This window comes from Protopterus annectens, chromosome 6.part0 (genome assembly GCF_019279795.1).
Source record: "Protopterus annectens isolate FY-2018-M chromosome 6.part0, PAN1.0, whole genome shotgun sequence".
NCBI classification, from domain to species: Eukaryota; Metazoa; Chordata; order Ceratodontiformes; family Protopteridae; genus Protopterus; species Protopterus annectens.
Genome location: NC_056737.1, coordinates 373256624 through 373284377, shown reverse-complemented (window position 1 = coordinate 373284377; position 27754 = coordinate 373256624). Strand labels below are relative to the sequence as shown.

At 36.8% G+C, this 27754-nt stretch overlaps 1 protein-coding gene across 1 annotated transcript in view; it reads left to right on the top strand.

Moving 5' to 3' along the window:
* Window positions 1-267: 267 nt before the first annotated feature.
* Window positions 268-27754, top strand: part of LOC122803840 (extracellular calcium-sensing receptor-like) — a 139584-nt gene continuing 112097 nt past the window's right edge. Inside the window, exons 1-2 of the mRNA XM_044073522.1 lie at window positions 268-537; window positions 2417-3253. Of these exons, the coding sequence (XP_043929457.1) occupies window positions 268-537; window positions 2417-3253 (1107 nt within the window). The remainder of the gene's footprint in view (window positions 538-2416; window positions 3254-27754) is intronic.

Genomic DNA, 27754 nt, shown 5'->3' with positions numbered 1-27754 from the left:
ATATATATATATATATATATATATATATATACACTATCTAGCTTAGGAGTATGTGTTACATTGCTATAGTTGACACTGTGTTTGTGTGTGTGCATACATGTGTCTGTGTGTGTGTGTGTGTGTGTGTGTGTGTGTGTGTGTGTGTGTGTGTGTATATAAAGATATTCAAGAGATCTCATTGATGAGTATGTGCTCACAACTGCTCTTTATTTAAACATCTCAGTGACTTACTGGCTTTCCCAAAGGTTTGATTTTAGATCCTATGGAATGCTGCTTGGTATGGTCTTTACAATTGAAGAAATCCATGGAAACCTAAGACTGCTACCAAACATTACGCTTGGATTTCATATTTTTGATACCTGTACATCTATTGCTGGTGCACTTGAGAGCACAATGAGGTTACTTACAGGACAGAAGACTACAGTGCCAAATTATTGCTGCGACCCATTTTCTTCTGCTGTAACTGTGATTGGTGATGCTTACTCTCTAATGTCAATACCCATGGCCAAACTTTTAGGACTCTATAGACATCCACAGGTAATGAAGAGATACCTAACCCTTAATTTTTAAGTCCATTGGTATAGTGCGGCTTGCTGCACACTGGCAGAGATAATGTGTTGAGTCATTTTAAAGAGTTTATAAAATGCAAGTCATATGCTGTATGAATAAATAATATTTTGATGCTCATACCTATGAGTCATCACTGACTCCATTGTCATATGTCTTAAATGTGAGGATGTTTTGCCGAGGTGAGTTTCATCAGTGTGTAATGTATTGTGCAAGTTGACAACAGGCTTTTGGGGTTTTTCCCCTTTTTCTCAGTTGTGATGCAACCATGGAGTTGGTATATATAATTTGGGAGGGTAAAGGGCTTGTCCCCCACATCAGGAGAGCAGGGGAGGCTTGCCTCTTGCAAAAAAGATTAGTTTCCTTTTTTATAGGTTTTTCAATTCACTGTTTAGAAATCATACCTTCCATAAATGATGAGCCAAAAAAGGTATCGCTGAACTTAAGTAAGTAAACTATTTTGCTGTGCCAAGATAAGTATATGTATATGTATATGAATATGTATATGCATAAGGCAAACACACACACACACACACACACACACACACACACACACACACACACACACACACACACACACACACACACACACACACACACACACACACACACTCATTTGTGCGACCTGGCCAGCTTTTCACTGAAAGGTTGAGTTATTGGTGTACTGGAGATTTCTCCTTTCCCCATGATGGGGCAGCCTTGAAGTTGATATATACAGTATGTATATATAGTGGTGGTGCAAATGAGCAACCCCCCATTTTGGGAGAATGCAGGTGGGCTAGTTTTCCTGGGAAAAACACTTATTCTGTCTAAATTTTTGTTACTGGATACTGTACACATTCAGATGCTTTTGCACATTTGTGATCTCAGTTAGGTAAGGAGATGACAAATTAATCAAACACATGAGTGCTGTAAATATATATATATATATATATATATATATCTACACATATACACAAACACACACACATATATATATATATATATATATATATATATATATATATATTTACACACACACACACACACACACACATATATATATATATATATATTTATATATATATATATATATATATATATACACACACACACACACACATACACACACATATACACACATATATACATATATATATATTTATGTATGTATCACACTGCAGTACATCAGGTTGCAGTGCATAACTATCATCAGAGCACTACTTAGTGAACCTTGGAAATGAAGGCTAAAATGGGTCCTGTGGGATGGGGGCAAGTCGGACTCTCCCTACTACCTGCATGTGATAGATGTAGGCACTGGGAAATGTGATTGATGATTCACAGCTCAATTAAATGTCACTTGACCATATGTATATATCATATGTTCTTGGTCATATGGTCTTAGACATTTTGAAATGTTGATCATGTAAAGTAGACCCATATATATATATATATATATATATATATATATATATATATATATATATATATATATATATATATATACGTATATATATATATATATATACGTATATACGTATATATATATATATATATATATATATATATATATAAACGTAAACACTGTTTGAATTTTCTTTTTTTTTTTTTTAATATTCATTTCCCATGTAAAAGGCTTAGTAAATACTGTAAATGTGTTTATTTATTTGTTTGCACTTTGTTTACCTGGAAAGTCCACTGGGCCATTCATAGCCCATTTTCACAATAAACATAACATTCATAATATTCATTCAGATGCACATACAAATCAAAGTTAACAATCAGATTAGCATATAAGTGACAAGAAGCAGAACATGGAATTTGCCAGGGGAGGTGTTATTAAAATGTATGTATCAATTTTCATTTCCAGATCAGTTACTCTGCATCTGTCATGGCACTGAGTGACAAAAGTCAATTTCCTTCTTTTCTCCGAACAGTTCCAAGTGACCTGTACCAGTCTATAGCTTTAGCCTACTTGGTGTTACATTTTGGCTGGACATGGGTCGGCATATTAGTTGATAGCACTGATTATGGTCAACAAGGTGGTCAAACTGTAAAAGAAGAACTTATCAAAGCCGGTGCTTGCATTGAATTCTTTCAGACAATACCCACGCCTCTGTCTAAAATGCACATGCAATACATAACTGAAGTAATTAGGAAGTCTACCACTAATGTGATAGTGGTTTATGCAACAGACTTCAATATATATCCCATTATGTTAGAATTTGCAAAGCTTAATGTAAATGGGAAAGTTTGGATTGCCACTGATTCATGGGCAAATTCTCCTGTATTTTCCAATAAAGACTTTTTTGTTACACTTCAAGGGACTCTTGCTTTTATGATACGAAGAGGAGAAATGTCAGGGTTTAAAGAATTCATTTATGGTCTTAATCCTTATAAAAACACTGAAGATATGTTTCTGAAAATCTTCTGGGAATTGGCATTTGACTGCAAACTGCAGTTTCTTGAGTTAAATGGAACCAAAAGTAATGAAGGACAAGAAGCAAAAGCCTGCACAGGAGATGAGAATCTGGAAAACATTGAAAGAAACTTTTTTGAACTTGATGATTTAAGATTTACTTATAATGTATACAATGCTATATATGCAGTTGCCCATGCCTTACAAACCATGAGTACCTGCAGTCATGGAGATGGACCATTTTATAATGGCACATGTCATGCAATCCAAAGTTTTAAGCCATGGCAGGTAAAAAATCCAATTTAATAAGATTTTACTTACTGTACTTACTTTCTTATTAACTCACAGACAAAATTAGTTCCCAGTAACCCAGAAAGACAGATGCTGTGTCCAGTTATTCATGAATATTTGTGGCTAGGTATAGTAGTGATGATGTATGGAAGCCAGTGCCTTCTGACATCCATAATTGTTTCTTTGGCTTACATACATAAAAACTCATCCCAAGCTTAAAAGATTTCACAGGATTCTGCTTTGTAGGTCAGTGCTTAGGCTTCAGTCAATACACTTCCTTCCATTCTGGAGGTTAAGGTTGCATCCAAGCATACACACAGGGAGGAATTGAGGTTATGGAGTACCTGCAAAGTGAATGATTCAGTGTTGAAAATCTAATTCAGAAAGCACCACAACAGGACAGAGCAATGGATATCCAAATTAAGGGGAAAACAGTGGAATAGGAAGCAATTGGTCAGCTCCCATATGAAGATATTTTGGAGCCTTTCACAGGAACCAGTATAAATGCTCACTTGAAGCTAGACAGCAAGGGAAGGAACAGGAAACTGTGGAAACTCGGATGCAGTCAATGTTGAGTGGTGATAGGCCAGTGAGTTCCCATATGACAGAGCAATGGATGGCACAGGAAGAGATTGAAGAGAATGTGCTATAGGAAGATGATATAGAACTTTCTGTAGAATGCCCACAGGAAATGGAAAACAATGGATGTGCCCTCAGTTTGGAAGAAAATGAGCTAAGAGAAGAGTTACTTGATTTAATAGTCATAGATTGATATATTATGATCAATGAAAGAAGTAGACTGCAGAAGGTCAATAAAACAAATGAACACAGTAATTAGGAATATCTATTGAGAGCCACACGATATAACAAAAGTAAACATGATATATTACTATGCAGATAAATTAATAACTGATAAAGTTGTATCACAAGAACACAGGGAAGTGAGGGAAAGGAAGGGGAAAAATTGAATACCATCATGGAAGTATCGAATAGAGAAAACTATAAAGCAATTAAGACAAGAAGTTTCAATGTTAGAAGACTATAGAAGATGGAATAGATCAACAAAACTACTAAGAAAGATAGATGTGATAAAAGCAATGCCCAACATTAGAACAGTCCAGGATCTGTCATGCACTATCGCAAATAACAAACAAAAAATTACAGCACGGGAGGAAAAACTTAGAACATACACAGATAAATATAAAGGAAAAGTACAAACTAAGCAATTTATTGATGACCCAAAAAGGTTTTATAGAGAATTGGGAAACAAGGTAAAAGGAATTAAAAGATCACCAAAAAAAGAAGAAATAGATATATTTTGGAGAAGTATCTTTGAACATCCTGAGGAACATAACAAAGAAGCTAAATGGATAGAAGAAGTAAAAGAAAGATTAGAAGTTTAAAGGTACATGATATGAAATGGGATGAAGTAACAGCCAGAGAGAGTGAAACAAAGTTAAGAAAAGCCTCTAATTGGAAGAAACCTATGCCCAGATGCAGTACCTAACTTTTGGTTAAAAGTATTAACATCTTTGTAAGAAGATTTAGCCATGAGTAAGAATTATTTATATGTACACCCCATACAGAGACCAACCTGGCTAACAGGAAAAACAATACTCTTACTTAAGAGTGAACCTGCAAGCTACCCTAAAAATTATAGACCAATAACTTGTCTTCCGACAACATATAAACTATACACAGGAATTGATGCTGACAGAGTTTATAGCCATTTAGAAGAAAACTCAATTATGGCAGTAGAACAAAAGGGCAATAAAAGAAAGTCATATAGAACAAAGGATAATTTGTTAAATAAAGTCATAGTGGAGAACTGTAAAAAGGGGAAGAGTCTAAATATGGCATGGATTGACTACAAAAAAACAATTGATAGTATCCCGCATTCATGGATAAAAGAGTGCTTAAAATGTATAATATACACCCTATACTGATCAACTACATTACAGTGACCATGAAACAGTGGCTGACCACTTTGCAATTAAGCCATGATAAAGGACAAATTATTATCCCAGGGATAAAAATTCAAAGTGGGATATTCCAGGGTAACTCTCTGTCACCATTGCTATTTTGCCTTGCCCTTAACCCATTAAGGTGTTTACTTAACAGCTTAGGCCATGGCTATAATTTGACTCCTAGAAAACAACAAAGTGTAAAGACTTCACTTATCATCTTCTCTTTGTCGATGATTTAAAACTGTATAGCTCATCAGATGAGGAACTGAAAGCACAACTGCAAGTTGTCAAAAGTTTTTCAGATGATATAAGAATGTCATTTGGTCTTGATAAATGTGCAAAAGCAACCTTTAAAGCAGGAAAACTGCAGCACCAGTAAAACATCAGTTTGGGACAAGAATGTGATATAAAAGAACTTGAGCAAGAGGGAGTGTATAAATATCTGGGAATTGATGAATGATCAACAGTAAAACATGAACAAATGTGAATAAAACTTTGTAAGGAATATTTCTGAAGACTTAAATTAATGCTGAAAACAGTGCTGGCATCTAGGGACAAAATCCAAGCTATAAACCAATTTGCTCTTCCTGTCCTAACTTACAGTTTTGGCCCCAAAATGTGTTGGATAGATTAGATAAGAAAACAAGAAGGATGCTTCATGTTCACCAAATGATTTATAAAAATCGGTGTATACATATATTCCCTGTTCTGAAGGAGGTTTGGGCCTCCTTGAAATTGATTACATGTTTAGATCTGCAATCGTGGGACTCCACACGTATCTGCTGGACTCACAAGACCCAAACGTAGTGAAAGTTTTGAAACATGAGGAGAATAAATCCAAAATGACTGCTCTGCTTAATCTAGCAGAAACATATTGGTGTCAAGCAAGAAGGGAAATCAAACCACAAGCAGATAAAAAATCAGGCAGCAACTGAATGTGCCAAAAAGCAAAAGAAAGAATATAAGGTGAAGGACCATATGAGAAGGCAAGAAATGTGGAAAATGCATAAATATAGTTGCAAGTATAGAAAACCTCTGGATGAACCTCATGTTGATCAGAAACGAACACAGGAATGATAAAAGTGAGGTGAATTCAAACTAAGAGATGAAAGGTTAATATTGGCACCCCAAGATAGTGGGCTACATACATGCTGGTTTGCAAAGTCAATTGAACATGTGGGAGAAACAAGCAAATGTAAGTTTTGTAAAACCGAATTGGAAACAGTCGCACACCTCATTGCTGGTTGTGACATACTAATGGCAGAAGGACTGTATACTGAAAGGCATAATAATGTGGAAGGACTGTTGCACTGGGGATTGTGCAAACATTATGGTATTGAAGTGGCTGAAAAACACTGAAAACATGATCCACAAAGCATCACAGAAAATGATGAAGTCTACATCACATGGAATCATCCATAACCAACAGTTCAAAAGATAGATGCTAGAAAACCGGATATACTGGTCCAAGAAAAGAAGACAAAAGTAGCTTTGATCATTGAAATTGCCACACCCAGTGATTACAGTGTCTTGTGTACAGAGAGGCAAAAAGTCATAAAATATCAGAATTTGCAGGGAGAAATGAGAGCAATGTGTAAGAAAGATACCCAGATAGTTCCAATAGTAGTAGGAGTAATGGGTCTTCTATAAAACAATCTACAATTGTATTTAGATATGCTACCAATACATGTAACTACCCACGGTAGTGGTGCTGCGGTAGCGTTGTCACCTCACAGCAAGACGTTGTCCCGTTCGATTCTCAGCTAGAGCGTCTTCTGTGTGGAGGCATGCGTGAATGAGCGTGCCTCCGTTGAAGGTTGTGCGTCAGGGCTGGTAACTCGGCACGTAAAAATCCACTACCAAACATTAGCGGATCGGAGTTCTGCTGTGGCAACCCCTAACTGAGATAAGCCGAAAGACACAACAACAACCAATACATGTAACTCTGTACGAATTGCAGAAGGAATCATTACTTGGCACATTGCAGGTGGTGCGAAGAGCACTTTTGGCTGACATCAATGATTGAAACAATACTAATTTCATGAACTTTAATCATACTTTGACTTAGGAATGGGGTCCATTCCTGTCATGGTATTAGAAACCTAAAAGATGCTGTAATGTAAAGCTACAATGCAGACTTGTGGCTTCATTCATTAGTTCCAGTAGAGTTATATTAACAATTGTCAGCAGAGGATGTATTTGAGCCTTTTATTAGTTTTATGTGGTCACATGGGTTGTCTTTTTACAAACAAAAGGATGATCTGTAGAAGTAAAACAAAGACCATGCACTTCTTGAGTGAAAGGTTTTAGGACAGTATGTAAATTATTTACATTATCTAAAGAGAAAAGTTAAAATGACAGCAAATATTTTCTTCTTTAATGTTAAGCTCTAAAGTACTGAAAGCTAAATATAAAAATGGTTAGGTTTTGGAATGGCAGATATTACTCCCCTTTTTTTTCAGTTGCAGACTAATCATCAAATATTAAGTGGCCTTAAGGTTATATATTACCATGACAAAGTTCTCATTAGTCATAAAAAAATACACCTGTCTCAAAAAAAAGTTGTCTGGAAAGAGAGATTGGATAAACAATTCACAAAGAGACAATGGGGATATATGTATATCTCTCAAATATGCAACAAAGTCTGGGCGATTTATGATATTTGCCTGGAAGTGTTTATATAGATATTTTTATACCCCAAGTAGACTCCAAATAATTTTTCCTTAGGTGGATAGCAAATGTTGCAGGTGTGACAAACAAGAAAGAGGTAGCTGGGAATATATTTTTTGGAGGTGTGATGAGCTGACGGATTTTTGGGATTCCCTGAGGACTGCTCAGTTGGAGATGCTGGGTGGACAGATTGGACTGACTGGGGAGATGATGTTTTGAATTATGCTACAGAATTGGAATTGCCTAGACATAGTAAAGCCTTGCTGAGTCTACTTATGGTGGCTGCCAAAAAAAATTACTAGAAAATGGATATTAAATTCTAGACCAACTTTACTAGAAGTAGTGAATATAGTAACAAACAGAAAACAACTGGAACTAGGATCTTTAGAAAAGGGAAGGAGCAAACTAGACAGGAAAAAAATGGGAATTGTGGGAACAATATATGCAGAGCAGCAACCTTGGTTTAAGAGGCAGGATCTGAATGAGCTATATAATGCTTAACTGACAATGACTGGATTGTTTATAAGTGATGTATAATGTTTACAGCTACAGTTGATTCGATGGTGTCTGTGATGTAAACTGTTTGCAGCTAAAGTGATATCATTTTGTATGTTTTTCATATTTATATAAATGTAAGATTGCCTTTGTCATATCTGTAAATTTAATAAAGATGTTTGGGGAAAAAAACAAACCAATAAAACCTGCATTACACCAGAAAAACTTTTTTTTTCACAAAACTCCAGCTGGCTGTGCTGGTATATGTACACATATACTACCCTACTCTCCCTAGCACAGATGGCACCACCACATATCATCATAGAATGTATAATACAATGATGCATCAAGGGGGAAGAACTAAAAATTAAGCTTAGGCTAGCAGCTTTACTTGTGAGTATCTGAAACTTTACTCCATGTAGTAACAAATGGATGATCCTAAGTCAGAGGGGTTCCAGAGCTTAAGCAAGAATATCAACTTGCCAAGTGGTAGGCTTTACCAGCTTGGGCTACACATTTTTCAAGATTTACATCCTTACCATAACGTGAAAGTGGATATCCTTCCTCTGTAGCAGTGCTATTAAAGGGCAGTGCTAGGTGGCTTATCATACCTGTCATGTTGTCATTGGAAGACTCTGAGAGGGATAGCAATGCAGAAATGCCACCAGACACCACTGGCAATTTATATGCCACAGCTTTATGTGAAAAGAATGTGCCCATTATTTTAATAAAGGGCTTTAGATTCCACTGGTAGTGTTAGTGCAATGGACAGTCATATTGGGGGTGCACTGACAAATGCACCTTGTGCTGCAGGGGGCAGTCAATAGTACTGGAAACAGCCACTGGAGGGGAGCTACTGCCTCCAGCTCCTCACCATCATCCACCCAAACCAAAAGAGATGTCAGCCATTTAATCACTGAATGCCAGGAAGGAGGAGGCATCCATTCAAGAGATCTCTCCACCAAGAGGTGGACAATGGTATAGATAAAGCAGCTATCTAGCAGATGTCAAAGAAGCAGGAACTGCAGCTGATAAGATACCACAGAAGTAGGAAGGGTCATCCTGCTGCACATTATGCCTTCACCATCCCGGGAGGTGGGGGTATCATCAGTAAAGACATTTCACTATGGTCAGGGGCTATTCTGGTGAGGCACAGTGATGGGGAGGGGCAGGTAAACTCAGGTTTTATGTGTTAACCATAGATGGGAACATAGGTCTGCTGGAAGGGAGTCAGTCCAGTACAGGTAACAGATGGAATATACCCTGCCCATACAACTGAGCAGCTTGGGGGGGGGGGTTAATACAATATCTGATAGAATTTGAGATGATGGCATGCTAAACTAGGTACCATGCTCTATGACACTGAGACTTGTTTCACAAAAATGGACTATTGCATGACTCAAAGCCATAGTGCAGGTAAAATGCAAATGGATATCACAATTACATAACCCACAAATAGATTGCAATCATAACACCAATGAACACCACAATATGTCTTGACTCAAAAGGTAGCACAGTTTGTGGTCCAGAGGTAGGGAATGAACCAATGCAACTGAGTCTGCATGAGATACAAAGGTTGGGGTAAAGCAGTGGGGTACTATGATCACTACCATGATGGGTGAGGGTAATGGACAAGAATGGTACCAATCACAGGTGTGAGGAGGGAGGGGGAAATTGTTGTGGAGGGTAAGGAGTCATGGTTGGTTCTGGCACTCTATATGTTTGGGACAGTGGTGCTTCAACTGCTAACAGTGCTTGCACTGAAGCATTTAGGGTTTCCAATTATTTACATAAGGAATGGGATTCTGAGTGCAGGGAGGAATCCATGATTTCTGATCACTGACTGATTGTATGTGCTTGGATTGTTGACTGACAATGTGTGTTCGACAGGGTAAGGCTAAGGATAACGTAAAGGATGGGGAAAGTTACTGACGTGATGGTTCTGTGGCAAGCAGAGAATTCTGAAGACAGACAGGCCTGAAGGGATGAAGACAGGTAGAGTCACAGATCCCTGAAAGTCTAAGAAAGAGGAAAGCTAGGATCATTCTGATGAAAGGAGTATAGTGGGGGGAAGGTCTGGGATTCAAACTGTCATAAGAAGACAAAGGTTTTGTGAAGTTCACCAGCTGGGAATTTTGGTGGAGGAATACTCCATGTAAGACTATGGGGAGTCAGGTCAGGTGCACATAAAAGGGAATCAAGTATACAAAATGCTATTTAGCCAGGGGGAAATTTTGAATGTGGCTTTATCACTTGGTTGATGTATGAATCAGGAATTCTAAATAGTATCAAAGTGGGAGTAGTACTCATCCTTTCTGGTGAAGTTCTATGCTACATGTTTAATTAGTACTCCTTCAAAGAATCTGCAGTTGCTGCAGAGGTGTGCACAAATTACATGTCAGTATACACGAGTGTACTTTGTTGTATGTACTTAGAACATCAGTGGTGACACTGTGTCTATGATCAGAAGCAACCAATTGTACCTTAGCTACATGATAGAAGAATAAATATTGGAATCAATCACAGGTTTAAAAGAGCAAAACCTGCAGGCCCAGACAGATAAAGATATGAAATTTAACCCGAGGCTCCTGATCAATGTAATGGGCTGAGCTACTGACAAAACTGTTTCAGTATTGTTGCACATCTACTATTTCAGGATTTCTACATATCTAAGCCTTTTCCAGAGACATGGGCTGGTTGGAACATCAAAACAAAGATAGTTATAAAGAGCATCAATGTGATAGACTGATAAAACTCATAGTTCCCTGAACACATCAACATGAAATCTCTTTAAAAGATTGAAGGACACAGATGGAGCACATACTGGCAGTAAGCTGTTATATGTACATGTATCAAACAGAACCGCAAAACATACCTGCTTCTTATTTCAACATGCTGATGAAAATATGTTCGAGCTAGATCTTAAAAATTAAACATTATATAAATGGACTTGGAGCCCCTGCAGAAGTGAAAATCTCTTGGCTCAAGTTTCATTTGGTGTCATTAAAAAAAAGCCGCATTAAAGAATGAAAGATGGTTTTATTTCCCCTACAGCTGATTATTATTTTAGTGCCTCTTTAAGAAGAAACATGGGCACAAATTAAAAATATTCAAAAAGAGACATTCATAAGAAAGATTTAGAATTAATAAAGGGGAAGGCAAGGATGTATAATGGCCCCATGGATATTTGGTGCTGCGGTTGCATTATCGCCTCACAGTAAGATGCTGTCTGGTTCGATTCTCAGCTAGAGCATCTGCTGCGTGGAGACATGCGTGAAAGGGTGCACCTTCATTGAAGGTTGTGCGTCAGGGCTGGTAACTCGGCATGTAAAAATCAACTACCAATCATTAGCAGACCGGAGTTCCGCTGTGGCGACCCCTAACCGGGAAAAGCCAAAAGACACAAACAAAACATAGACAGTCTCTTTGAAGTACTTGAGAAGGTCAACATTGATAGCCACAATCCAGGTGGGATACATTGTGTGAAAGTCAGTTATGCAAATGATCTATTCATTTAGTCAACAGACTTTTTGGCTTTGATTATGTCAGTTGGTTCAGCAGTAACATCTCTACATCACAGCTCCAGTGTCTGGGGTTCAGTCCTGGATTCCGGTCCCTCTCTGTATGGTGTTTGTATGTTATTGTTGGGTCTGTGGATTTCTCTGAAATCTCAACAATATGATAGGTGATCATTTACTGTAAGCTGTCCATCTAAATTATATTTGCCCCTGCCCTTGCGGCTTGGGTGGTGGATGAAAAGGACCAGCTAGGACCCATTTAGCAAATAAATTAATGTAACATTTAAGTCCTGGCAGTCAGTGTGGAGGAGTGAGGCTTTGATTTGTTATGCTGCTACCTCTGGAACAGAGTTTGATTCCCTCAGCCTCCATCTGCCTACTGTGTGACTGAGCACATCACTTAACTAGACAGTGCTCTAGGGTAATTGGATAACTGGGTTAGGTTTCTCAATGGTTTCCTAGACCACATGCTTAGTAACCACCTATGAAACTACGAGAAAACAGTTAAAAGTAGTGGGTATTTTTATGTTAAACTGTGGATTACAGAAGAAATACAACTAAGATGATAGCTCACAGCAGTAAACACAGTGGCACACAGTATAGAGTAAGAAGACATACATTATACTTTGCCTAACTGTGTGTTATTTTTTCAAATAATTGTTTCTGGCATAGGCATAAAAGACACCTAAAGAGAAAAAATAGAGAAATTATGCATAAAAGCAAAAATATATCACAGTCTAACATAAGCAACAGAGGTATGGTATAATAAGCAAAGCATAGGATTCATGAAACCGATAATGAGAAAAGCCCTAAGGCTCTCTAACCACAATTTCTAGACATATTTGTTAAGAAATAAGTTGGAAGTGAAAATGAGTTGGCCTTGTTGGATGCCCATGTGCTGGCAAGACAAGTATGAATAATGAGAACAGACAGTAAGGGGGTGATCAAGAGTTTGTAGGATAAGAAAAAGTGGTGAGAAATGAAATAATACGGATCAATTTATCAATAAGAAAAATTAGCAAAATTTAGAGAGAGTACAAATTTAAGTATTTGTACAGGTATCTCTGGAAAAATATAATATTTATATTAAATGAAAGTTACTTTAAGTATGCAAGGAAAATGATAGAAAGCATGTTTCTTAAAGAAACTAGAACAGAACAAAACGTCGTGCTAATTAAAATTGTATGTGGAAACAGTATGGGAATATCAAAATGCTGATTATTTCCTTAATATAAAAAATAATGACTGGAGAATAAATTATATGAGATACAAGTTTGAGGTCTGTAAGTGTAATGTTTGGAGTAATAGGATATGTAAAGAACTGAAGGGGGAATGTGTTCTTTTGACTGCAAGACAAAGGAGATCTTCTTCATCTGGTTGCAATGGACCATATAAGGAAATTCATGTTAAATTATATCTTGGTCAGAACTATAAATGTGTACTCCTTGGAGCCCAAAGGAGATATTTATATTTTTATTCACCAACGTAGATATGCAGACCAGTGAATACATTGCACTTATTTTATTTATGACATGCAAAAAAGAAGTAAAGGCATGTTTTATTAAGGAGAATGGTGCTATAAAATGGGTGACAACATGGTGAATTTCTAATCTTATGTTGTCTTTTTATTGCTTTAGTGTTAAAAAAAATCTACTGACATGACTATAAAGCTTTTGACTGAAAAACTTAGAATAAGGAACTTGCACCAGTCATAAGAGATTTATAAAACTAAGCCAAATCCATGCAAATTTACCTGTTTAATTGTATGGAAGTGTTCATTTTACCATTTTAAGAACAGATGTCAGTGTGTATACTAATAAGTTTTAACATTCAACATGTTGTATTGTACAATACATTTTATCCACGTACTACTAAATATTATTACGCACATCCAATAGCATATAAAAGTGGCTTGAGTCTAAAAATCATGGCAGAGATTCATCATCTTATTTCACAGAAATGCAACTCCTGCACAAGAGTGCTCTGTCCTTTTCTGTTTAATGTGATTAACAGACATTCACAAACTGCATTCCACTGCATCAGATTACAATGTAATTTGCATGACTATGAATTGCTGAACTGAGCAGTTGAAACAACTGTATAGCTGAGCGTCCTACTATCCTGCTGAAATAAGTAGCACTGATATCGAGAGCGGCACACAAAGGCACATGCTTTCTCCATTATCATATAATCATAGAACAGTACAATATACAAGGCAAAGAGGCCCAGTGGCCCTTTACACTTTGCCATTACCACTCCTTATACATTATCTCTTTTTTAAAACAGCAGCAGGCCAGTCATTCCAGGAGTACATTTATGGATACCCATCCAGTTATTTAACTCATTTCTGTAAGAAAAAAGTATGTTGCATTACTTAATTTAGAATTTGTTCTAGAAAATGGATAAACACTGAGTGACAAATCGTTCTCCCCGCCATGCTTGATTTATTTGCTATAGCAAGTTTAGTTCCCCTTCACACACACACACACACACACACACACACACACACACACACACACACACACACACACACACACACACACACACGTGCACAGTTATCCAGATATATTCTTATAGGGCACCATTAACACTCATTTTCATCAGAATGAAATCACTGAGACTGTTTTTTTCTCCTGTTTACAATACATGAACAATATACTTTTCCCATAATTTTTGTTTATAATCGCAAATAACAGAGATTACATAAAAAGTTATTTTTGAATTTAGGGGCCATTGTTCTATATGCTATGCTTTGTCTATTCAAGTGTCTCTCAATATATTATTATGAACACCCAAAATACTTTCTGTGTATCTCCTGTTAATAAATCTAGTTTGCATCAAGTGAATCCTTCCATTTGCATGCTTTGGTAGGGAAGGTAACTTTTCACCCTCTAAAAGTGTGACTTGGTTACATTACAGATTAATATTATAGAAAACAGTTAGCAGTGATCCTTTGTAAACTAGTAAATGAGTGTCTTTTGCATTGCAAAAATCATTTATTCATTAAAAATGCATTATTTAAGCAATCCCAGGTCGCTACATGCCTAATGTAACACACAGGTTTAACATGCTTATAGGGTCATAGGTTGGTACTAGGCTATCGGCCCTAGGGCCTATACAAGTCTAGCCATAACAATTCCATGGCTATTTCTTCCCACAATATTTACTTCCCTGGACCCCTGTCTAGCAGGGTGACTCACGTGATCCCCGAGGTGAATTTCCTATCTCCCATCCAATCGTCAAGGTTCCTTTTGAAGAGAGCCAAAAAGGCGCTCTGCTTGACATGTATGGGCAGTCTATTCCAAAGTCTGGGGAGTCTCTGGGTCAGGAATCTATCCCTCCAGCATGTTTTGTTCATTGTGATGACAAGGTTTAGATCCCTGGAGCATGTGACTCTGAGGGATTGGGATTTCTTTAAGTGCAGCCTGTCCAGTAGCCCTGGGTTTGACATGGCGTTGTATGTTAAGCAGAGATTGCCTCTGAGTAGGCGATATGTGATAGAGTATAACTGGAGTTTTTTTAGACAGTCAGCATAGGGCATCTGCTTTTAGACCTGTGATTCTTTTAGTGAGGTATTTCTGCGGCCTTTCCAGTTGTTGCAGATGTCTTGAGAGGTACATACCAAACGGGGTGTTGTATTCTATAATGGGTCTAATGAGGGATGAGTACAGTAGGACAATGACCTCCTTTTTTTCTGGATGAAAAGCCCTTAGCGATGAGGTGTGCCACATAGAAGGATTTCCTGACTGTTGTAGCAATGTGGTTATCGAAGGTGAGACCACTGTCCACCTGTGTCCCTAAGTCTCATCACACTTTCAGTGTTTAGTGTACTGCCACCTATGTGGCAATTCACGGGTAAATGCTTTTTCCCCAAAGGGGATAACTATACATTTCTTGGCATTGAGCTTGAGCCCATGGCTCTGGCACCAAGCATCTGTTTCTGTAAGGCCCTTTTGTAGAATATCCACATCATTTGGGGATTCGATAATGGCTCCCAATTTGCAGTCATCTGCGAACTTTGTTAGCCACAGTCCCTTAGTGTTGGCCTGTACTTCAGAGAAGTAGATGCCAAGCAAGAGGGGTCCTAGGACTGAACCCTGAGGTAATCCACTTGTCACTTGTCTGGAGCTGGATTTGGAGTCTGTCAGTAAGCCAGATGGCAACCCATCGAGTGACATAGGGATTAATGCCCAGCTTAGTAAGTTTTTCTATGATTCCAGAGTGGGGGATGGTGTCGAAGGCCTTGGCGAGGTCCAGATAGGCTGTGTAGACAGCCTTACCCTTGTCCACATCACTGGAGACTGATTCAAAGAAATCAATCAGGTTCAGGAGACAGGATCAGACGTTCATGAACCCAAACTGGGTGGGGTTCAGTGTTTTAAAGTTGCCAATGTCTTTGTTTATAAGTTCCATGATAATACGTTCCATGGCCTTGCAGATTGGGCTCGCCATACTGATGAGGTGGTAGCTCCCAGGATCCAAGCTGGATCACCTCTTGTGGAGTGGGATAAGTGTAGCTGTGTGCCACTCACTGGGCATGAAGCTTGAGGTGAGGCTATGATTAAATATGACACTTAGATGAGGTGCCAGTTCATTTTGTAGTTTATTTTTATTTATTTATTTATTTTACATTTGTTAACCGGGCTAATCCAACTGGATATATTTCCATTTTCAGTAGAGGCCCAGGGAGAAAAGCTCAAGTAGTAACAAATAAAAATTGAAATTAAAAATTAAAAATCAGTATTATTCCATAGTAAATGAAAGGATTTTGATAAAAAAGAATACTAAAAATACAGGAAGTAATAATAAAATAAAGTAGGTATTTACAATAGTAAAGGTGACAATATGTACAGGATAAATTATTATACGATATGATTCATGTGGACTTTCAGAGCATCAAACAGGATAGATTACACCAGTATGTTGAATTGTGTTCAGCAGTTACAGTCCTGCTTCCAAGGAGTGTGAATTAAAGTTATGGTTCTAGAGGAGGAAATATCAGTAGTGAAGCAGAAGGTTAATCAGGGTTGCTGCAGGGGCATAACCAGTAGGTTTTGAGGTAGTTCATGTAGTACATAGTCCGGGATATCATCTGGTCCCATGGATGCTGTATTCTTAGCTTTGGAGAGTGCGTTTTTTACCTGTGTGGCCGGTATTACCGGAATTTGGCAGTCTTTCGGTACTGAGATGGGCCCTTTAGGGGGTGAGAGGGGGTGAAGTTGGCACGGAATTGATTTGCCAGGATATTGGCAATATCCTTGGGATCAGTATATTTAATGCCATTCTATTGTAGCTCAGAGCAGATCTGAGCATTGCTATTTAGATTCTTGACATAGCTATGGAATGCCTTGTAGTTGTCTTTGGAACTTTTGGCAATTTTATTTTCGTAACTAGCTTTGGAGGATTTTATGAGGGATCTCAGCTTCTTACTGAGGCTGGTAAGGGAGTTTTTTGCATCCTGGGATTTTCCTCTTTTCTGCAACAGTTTCTTCTTTTTGTTATAAAGTATGTTTATGGCAGGGGGCCACCAGATTGGCTTCCTTTTTTTGGAGGAGAGCGTCTTGGTTCTATTTGGTTCTATTTGGGATGGCACGATTCATGCATGTGCACAAACTATGCTACAGCTTTGAAAGATCTCTGTAGGTTTTCAAAACTGAGACAACTAATCTTCTTGCAGAGAACAGATTTCTACAATAGGCTTATTATAGTGCGGTCCGTATGCATAAACCATGTTATTAGTGATGCTCAAACTACCACAAAGATGGCTGCAAGACAGAACTGGATCAGAAACCTACAGAGATCTTTGAAAGCTGTAGCACAGTTTGTGCTGTCACACAAACAACAAAAGTGTGGCAGACTAAAGTGTCCAACAGCTTTTAAAGGTTTTAGTTGACAAGAAGCTCGGTTTGCTCCCAGCCATTGTTTATGTTGCAGGGCGAAGCATGACAGCCTTTAAAGTTGTCCATCACTTTGTGCTCCTATACTTTTTTAACGAAGTACATTATGGTACCTAAAACTTTTCATGAGTTACAAAGAATTAGGGTCACTGTTAATAACAGTTTTATTACATTCCCAAAATAGTCTTTCTCTCAAGGTGGAAACTGTCATGTAATGAAGACATTAACACTTGCATATCATTAGCAAGCAAGTCATATTTACCTGTACTATAGCCCTTGGAAACGAAGTATGTAAGAGACTAACAGTGAATCATGCCATTAAGTCAGCAATCTTGTTAATGCTTCTTCCTTTTTCAGGGATGTAAGGAAGGCTTGACTTTGTCATTTTATATACTAAATGCATAAAAAGGTTTGCTGAAATCAAAGGAAATTATATTATTATTTCCACATTCACAGTGCTTTGGTATTTGGTTCTCCAGTCCAGTTGTTGACTTTTCATCCCTCTAGAGTACACATGGGTTTTTGCTAGGTGTTCTAGTTTCCACATACATTCCAAACATGTGCAGTAGAGGAATTGGTGTTTCAACTATATTGTTCATAGGTGCATGTGTTTTGTGACTGTGTACATTTTGTAGTAGGTTGACACCCCATTTAAGCTTGCTTCCTCTGCTTGTACCCAACGAGTGCCAAGATAGGCTCTGGCCTCACCATCACCTGGAATTGGCTTAAGCAAATGGGTTCCTATTACATGATCGCAGATGCATTCTGTCGAACATAAAAGAATGAAAAGGCAAAATAGCAAAGTGGCTTTTAAGCGAATTATTTCCCTGGGAAAGAATTTGCTTAAAAGGCAAAATAGCAAAGTGGATTTTAAGCGAATTATTTCCCTGGGAAAGAATTTGCTTGGCCGCTTCCGTTACTTTGCCATTTTCAGCACTGTAGTGTGAGCTTGGAGTTCATATATTTAAGTAAAGGGCCATCAAGGGTGTGGTGGGCGAAACTCCCCACTTTATGTAATGTTTTAAAGTTATTTATTTATTTATTGTTTTTGGAACAGCAATTTTTCCCCTTGGAAAAAAATCGCTGTTCTGAGGTTTTGACATTTTAAGCTTTTGCTTACATGGGGTCGATTAATCATCATTTGCTTTTTTAAGTGTTAGATGATGTAATAGAGCCCCAAGCAAACAGGCTGTCAAGGGAAGCTAATGGTGCATTCTGGTGCAACCTGTCTGTAGTTTTTGGTTTCTGTAAAGCTTGATCTCTCTTATTTCTTCAGTCCACAACAGTAACTCTATTGTCTGCAGAATACTTGCTTATATTAACCAGATGAATTGGACCAAAATTGGACGGTGCAGTGGTGCAGTGGTAGAGTTGTCACCTCACAACAAGAAGTTCTCCGGTTTGATTCTCGGCGGGGGTGCCTTCTGTGTGTAGTCTGCATGTCCTTCCTGCGTTTGTGTGGGTTTCCTCCAGGTGCTCCAGTTTCCTCCCACATTACAAAGACATGCATCTAGAGCCTTTCTCCCCGGGCCTCCGCTGAAAATTGGCTTCATTCCAAGTTGGACTTTCCCAGTTAACAAATAATAAATTAAGGGAAAGCACCTTTTTACTGTATAGCAAAATCTCAGAAAAGATGCATTAAAAAATAAAATACTTTTAGTTAATAGTTTAACACTTTTGTCTTCATTGTTTCACTGAGACTTCACCAGAACTAATTCTAAAACCAACCACACTGATTTAAATAATTTTTTAATTTTATTATGAATGTGTTAACAGGGTAGACAATTGATCCAACAGACCTATTTCAATCTCAAAACAGTACAAAAAGCAATATCAGCATGACATTTCAAACAAAGAATTGACACATCTAATATGTAAGAAGCAAAGCAATGGCCAGTATAGACTTAGTGACAGAGACAAGTTATAAGGAAATAAAAATCCAGGGGTACGTATAGCGTATTTGTCAGGCAAAAAGAATACTTGTATTCAAGTATTTGTGTTGGAGAATAAAGTTAAGATTGAAGGATTGGAAGGAGATGGAGAATTTAGATAACATAACCTAAAAGACTGCATTTGCATTTCATTGAGACTGGAGGTGGTATTTTAGATGTGCATTGAAGGTGGGATACTTGGGGTAATCCTTAATGTAGGAGGGGAGAGAGTACCTTAGTTTGGGATCAAGGATACAGAAGGCGTGTTTAGTGCACTGAAGTCAGGTTTGTGGGGTTTGGAGAAGCATTTCTAAGTGATTAAGACTTCTTAGATTGTCAGACTCAAAGCCACACACAGTCTCGTCCCCTGGGGCCTTTGGTTGCCCATCTTTTTGTTTGGCATCTACTACTTCCTCACACAGGAGCCACAAAAAGGGTTGACAAAGACGCAACTGCCAGAGCCATGAAAACATACAGAAAAACAACAATCTGAACAGATATCCTTCAGAAGGGTCTCACAGAAACGGGATACTTCGGCCTAAGCCACGGAAGAAAAAAAAATGTGCCAAAATGCATATAAATACCCTTCGGAAAAAAACAATAAATACAAGCTAATGGCAATCCACTGAGCACAGAAGGCACAGGAAGAAGCATTGTGACTGTGGGACCAGGTCTAGGAGGGACACACATTCCGACACCCATGTAGCTAAAGTAGTTAGGAAGTCCTCAGTATTTGCCTTATTATTGAGATTTTCTCATCATTCAATAGGAGAGAGATTCTCTCCCTTTGCCATCAGGTCATAGTCAATGATTACATTGCTCCGCCCATTAGGAATGGAATGTTGACCGACCATTACAGCAGCTGGAGAGGACAAGTTCAAAGTCTGGAAGGAAAAAAAGGGTCTCAAAAATCCTATGCTGCCCGACTGAAAGAAAAGAACCTGGCTCTTATTCAGTCGCTACTGTTCTTCAGAGGTGAGCCCTTGCTCAACATACCTTTGCATGACAAACAAGATGAATATGATGAATAGATTTGATGAAAAATCTTCACATCATCATCACTACAAGTCAGGGAGACTTAAACCTCATTAAACGCGATTACTAGGACGCGGTTGAGGATGGATTAGATTCATCACCCAAAGACTCCCTGTGACGTGGAATCCAAAGTCCCTGGTACATGTGAGGGAGCAGCACCTTGGCCTTGTTCAAGAGAGAGACCAATGGAAATGAATGGCAGATATGAATATACCCCAGGAATTACCTCACTGTGCACTGCTTCGACAGAGGCAGCAAAAATAAATAGTTATTCTTCCCCATACTAAAGGGTGGCGTGGCCACAAAACGATGGGCTAGGCTTATAAATGCCCTCGGGCAGATAGCCTAGTATGAACCTATGAACCTATGAACCTATGAACCTATAAATGCACATCCTGAATAAGACGGGAGGCTAAGGGGGAGAAGGTCGTGTTTTCAATGAACTTGCTCAATTGTGAGGCAAGAACAAACAGCATTATTTAATTGTGAGTCAGTTAGCTTTTTCTAATATTTCACAGTGGTGTTCATTTCTCTGGCAAATGATGAACCTATAGATGGAGTTCGAGAGGGTCTGAAATGTTAAGGAGTTTCTTTTTGAGTCTGCAATAAGAAGGAGACCATATTCTAGTTGGGCAAGTAGGATACCCTTACCGATGGCATTCCTAGTGATTCAAAAGAAGAATGGAGAGGTTCTGTTAATCTAAAATGTGGTTCAAAAGTCACCTGTCTAATAGGTATCAGTCAGTTAAATGGCACTCCATGCTCTGTCCTTACCTCCCACTCACCACAGGTGTACCACAAGCCTCTTTCTTTGTTCCTCTCTTCTCTAACATTTTCACCAACACCCACTATACATCCACGCAACAGGCCACCCTAATACAATATGCATATTATTTCACTCTCATTTGCACATCCGACAACATGGTATTACTTAAGAAGCTTTAATAGCCTCTGGAACATGGCTTCTTAACTCACAATTCATGCTCAACCCAAAAACAACCAATCTACTACTTTTCCCCTCAAACCCCTCTCTCATACAAAAAACAAATTTTAATTCCTCTCTTGATAATACAACCATCAAAGTCACCTCTCACAGTAAATTATTAGGGATGGTAGTGGATGATAAACCTATATTTGACCTGCATATACAAACTTGCATGAGAGCAACTCATCAAAAACTAGAGATGCTTTACAGAGCCAAAAACATTCTCACAAAATCAACTGAAACTACACTTGCCACTACTTATCTCCTCCCCACACTTCTTTATGGTGCTCCCATCCTTATTAACCACCAGGCTTCACAAAAATTAAAACTTGAACAATGCTATAACAAAGTTGCTAAATTTGCAGCAAACAGCCCTTTCCGAACCCACCACTGTATAGCACTGAAAAGCATAAATTGGTTAGAACTGCCTCATCAACTAACATATACACATTTTCTTACCACCTATAAAATTATCCAGCATCCATCTGCCTGTCCAGCACTAAAACACATTCTACACAACTATGAACCTAGTTGGTCATTGTGACCCAGTGACCAAAAACTCCTGTTCATCTACAAACCTATCAAATCTGCTTGGCATTGTCTGTACTCACACAAGGTTGCCAAGGCTTGGAACTCCTTACCTGTATCCATCAATTCAATGCCCTCCATTCCATCTTTCAAAACCACTCTGAAAGACTTCCTAGCTAAACTCTGGCTCTGTTCTTGCTCAAAACCAGGATAAACTATATCCCTAAATGTGAACAAGTACCTTTTCATTCCTAATACCTCCTTACTCTCCCTTCCTCACTTCCTTCCTTATTTCTATTAAATTCTCCTCCCTGACTTTCCCTCTAGATATACCATAAGTCTGTTATTCCCCTCACTTCATGTCTGCTTGTATTAGACTAACTTGCCTTTAATTTCTCTACAATCTGTCTAAACGTTCTATAAATATTAAATGATTGTTATATAACTTGCATCAGTTCATAACCAATGTTTTATATTATGTCTAATTTGTTGTAATTATTTAAACTGCAGATGTTTTTATTTAAGTTTTAAAGACTGTAAAATTATTGTTCTTAAAATGTCTAGTTACAGTTTGGAGGTTTTTTCTCCCTGGGCCTCCAGTGAAAATGGGCTTATACCCAGTTGGACTTTCCCAGTAATCAAATGTCAGTAAATATTTATTTATTGACATTTGCTAACCAGGAAGGTCCACTGAGTCAGAAACCCATTTTCAGTGGAGGTCTGGGGAGAAAAGCTCCACAAATAATTAATACAAAGTACAAATTTAACAAATTTAAGAAAAATGGCATAGAAGTAGCATATTAGAATACATATAAAATGCTTAGAAATATTACAGTACAAATTAAAAGTTTTGACACAAAATCGGAGCAAACACTAGTAAAACAAGATGCGATATCCTGGGTAATCCAGAGGCTTTATTGCACACACTTCTTGAAAATAAAATAAAATAAAAACCAAATAGCAGAATTACTTTAAACAACAACAAATACTGAGCGCTTTCACCCGCTACATATACGCGGGTTTCTTCAGAGTACAAATATACTGACTTAACACCAATCTCTTATAGTATTAATTGAATAATAACATAATTGCAGAGCGACGCCTAAAATTTAACTTGTGTTGATTTGTTGGACATTAGCTTACAAAAGTAAGTATGAAAAGTAGGTTTAAAATACATAGTAATGCAGTTCAAGAGGGCATAACGCTGAGTGTTTAATATAAATACATAACTGCTTAGACAAGCTGTATAATAAATAGCATAAAGCTTGTTTAGTGTCACAAATACATAAAATATTTAAAATATTTAAAATATTTTAAGATATTTTAAAATATTTTAAAATGACATTTCCTTTTTTGTAAATGGTAAAAGTCACTTTAAGTGTAGCTCAAATAATTCAAATAATAAATTCAAATAAATGATAATAAATATATACTATATGATATTATATACTCAATGCATGTAATATATAAGTATAAATGTAAAAATAAAAATAAAAATAAATAAATATAAAAAACATAAAGAACATAAAAAACCTAAATATTTATGAATATACATAATTATAAATATAATATCTATACACATAATGTACTTGGAATGAATGGATAGTTAATTAATAGATACATATGATTGTGGTGATAAATGTATATATATATAAATATATGTGCAAATATATATATAAATTCATGAAAATATCATAAATATCAGTATAATTTTAATAATAAATGTATATATATATATATATATATATATATATATATATATATATATATAAATATATGTGCAAATATATATAAAAGTTCATAAAAATATCATAAGCATAAATAAATAGGTAAATAGATAAGTGAATTTTTTACTGTTATATAAATATCACAAGTGACCATAAAAATACCTAAAAGGTGTATGTATAATATAATATATTCCATAAATAACATATATAACATGGTGTTAAAAAAACAAAAATACATTTCATATATATTCTAATGAGTATAAACAGGTTCATATGCACATTGGTTTATACTTCAAAATACTGGCAATGCTAATGTGCCCATTTAATCCTGGTGTAACACTGGCACTTAATCTAAGTTGCCACAAACACTCCTTTGTTAATAATAAATTGTCTAGGTCACCTTCCTTTTCCCAGGGGTTATAGATTCTATCTATAATGAAGAATATAAATCTTTTAAAGTTGCTGCATGTAGTACTATGAACATAAAGGGCATTAGTTTCTTTTTTATGTTTAATGTCTCTTATATGTTCCATAATCCGTTCCTTTAATTTTCTCTTGGTTTTTCCAACATAAAATCCGGGACATGAAATACAGCTAGCTAAATAAACAACCATTTTTGTGTTACAGTTGCAAAGTCCAGGACATTGGAGTGTTCTCCCATATTCATTGACCATAGAATAGGGTCCATCATTAATGTATTTGCAACTTTTACAAAACCCACATTTTGTCATTTTTGATGTGTTGAATCTAGGTACACTGCCACAACTTTCAAAAATCTCCTTTAAATTTATTCCCCTGCTATAAGTAATCCTAGGATATGGGCCTAAAATGTCTTTAAATTCTTTCTTATTGTTAAACACACAATTCCAAGTGTCATTTAAAATTGTAACTATTGCCTTTGAATTGTCATTATAAGGTATAATAAATGCATCCTTTTTGTTTAAGGACTTTGGTTCACTTAATCTATTGTTTAAACCATTGAGAAGTATCGGCTTATATTTGATGTCCCTGTTATTAACCACCTCTTGATGTACTAAGTCTAATTCTTTCTGTGGGTAACCCCTTTCTAAAAACAACTGCTTAATAACTCTAATCTCTTCCAAAAAATTTTTATCTTCACTAATGATGCGTGAAAGTCTAACCATTTGACCTTTCACCAAGTTTTTCTTCTGGAAGTGCGGGTGGGTACTTTCATAGTGCAAGTAACTATTAGAGTATGTTTTTTTATGAAAAATGTTTGATTCAATCTTGCCATTCTTAGTATACATCCTTATATCTAGATAATCACAGTATTCATTTTGTATTTGAAATGTAAATTTTAGAAAGGAGGTACTAGTGTCTAGATATTGTATAAATTCATTAATATCATTTTCTTCACCTTTCCAAAAAAATAGGATGTCATCTAAAAATCTAACATAAAAAATTATATTTTTCCAATGACTAGATGAAAATACTTTTTCTATTTCCCATTGTGCTAGGACTAAGTTAGCATAAATGGGGTCACATCTCGCCCCCATTGCTACTCATGTGCATTGTTTATAATATTCACCTTCTAGGTATACATAATTATTGTTTAAAATCATATCCATAAATTCTACTAAAAGTTTTCTTTTTACTGTATGTAGCCCACTATACTTGTCCAAAATCTTCTCAAAGTGTTCCAAACCTTCATTGTGTGGTATAACACTAAATAAGTTAATAACATCCACTGTTAGCATAATATATTTCCCTCCTGTATAAATATCATTAAATTCTTTTAATTTTTCTAAGCAATCCCAGGAGTCCTTAATAATATGTGGAAAGTTCATAGTGATGTTTTTACAATACTCATCTACAAATTTAGCTATTGCTTCCAATTTTGAGTTTTTTGCTGACACAATCGGTCTAAAGGGTGGGTTTTGTATATTTTTGTGTACTTTAGGTATGCCAAAAATCGTAGGAGTGATGGGGTGTTCAACGGCTAAAAAATCGTATTCTTGTCTATTAATCATACTTTCCATTAAATAGTCGTATAGTAACCAATCTATCTTGGTATATGCTCTTTGTACTTCATATTTAGAAACTTTTGTATAAGTATCTTCATCTTCTAATATAGTTACCATTTTGTTAATATAGTCTATCTTTGTCATAATTATAACCCCACCACCCTTGTCTGGCTTCATAATCCTATACTTGTTATTTCCACTAAGTTCTGCTAAACAGAATCTCTCTGTGTCAGTTAAATTATCATGTTTCATATGTTTTTTTCTTCAGCTCCCTACGTATTTGTGACTCACAAAGTGTTTCAAAAACTTGTATGACTGGGTTATTAGGTGGTATGAATGTACTAGATCTTTTCAGTGCTATAAACCCTCTGTCATTGTCAACTGATGCCTGTTCCTTTGCAAAAAACATATTTAAACTCAGTAATCTAATATAAATTTTTAAATTAATAAGTGTTTTCCCTATGTCACTGTTAAAATAAGGAACAAATGTAAAACCTCTTTTGAACAGAGTTACATGGCCAGAGTTTAAATTCAGTTCACTATAGTTATATATGTTGAAACCTCCATTAGTAATGACATCACATAAAAGTTTACATTATTGCAAAAGTTGCACAGCGGTATACAAGATGGAGATTCAGTTGCCATTCAATATAGAATATGATTTACTGGAAAGGCACACCCAGACTCTGCTACAATTTCCTGTGAGGAAAGGTTAGTTTGCTTTTTATTTGTTGTATTTTGTATTACTTTATTGCCTTTTTCTATTCCGTATACTGTGGTTTGTTTTCTTTACACTGTGTTTTACTTGTTGTATTCTGCTTTTGACTGCATATTAAAACTTGAAAAGAGACCACAGCTCTGTCTCTTGTGAGTCAGACAGAAATTTTTCCTACCCTCCCACCCAGTTACTGTTGTGTTCTTAAACACCACTGTCTTTCTAGTTGCCTGCCCCTTATGTTAATTTGACCATATATCTCATTTCCTCTCTGCTTTTACTAGCTGGTGTGAGTAAGCACTAAATTAGCATTTTATAGAAATCCCTCCCTTTCAACTATTTAGATTTGTTGGCCATCCTACAGTATTCCATAGTACCAGAATACAAAAGTGACTAGCCCCTTTCAATCTATCTTGCTGTTTTAAAAATAGTGACTCCCCACTAAAACTTAACTTCTTAGACAGGCAAAACTTAAGTTACCTACTTTCACATCTAACTCTTCTAGTGCACACTGCAGTGTTTAGGATAAACCATTTTTTTCACCTACCTTTATGCATTTATTGCAAGATTACCAGTTATTGGAGAGCCCACATTCTGCCTCTCAGTAGTCATCTTGGCATTAGTGCTTCTGTTTTCTCCTGGTGAGAGAAGGAGTGCAATTACATTAATTCTTGGACATTGCTGATCAACAGAAAGCTTAATAACTGCTTTATAGGTGACAGCTTGGAATCTGTGCTTATATTCTGATCCTGGTGAGAGTGGGAGCAGAATGCATTGATTCCTGAATCTTTCTAGTTGGAGAGTGAGTGTCTGTGCTTAACTTACCAGATTGATCTGGTTGCTATTTGAGGCATCTACCAGAAAAAGGCTACAAGCCTGCAGACCCTTGCAACATCTGGGACAAGACTGTGGATCACCAAACAGGCCATGGCCTGCTTCTCTTCTTGGGATTGGTGCTAACATTTTGCTTCTGGTGAGAGAAGAAGCAAAGGAGTATTGTATTCCAACAAGCGAAGCTGTGCTGAGACCAGCATTAGTAGTAGCC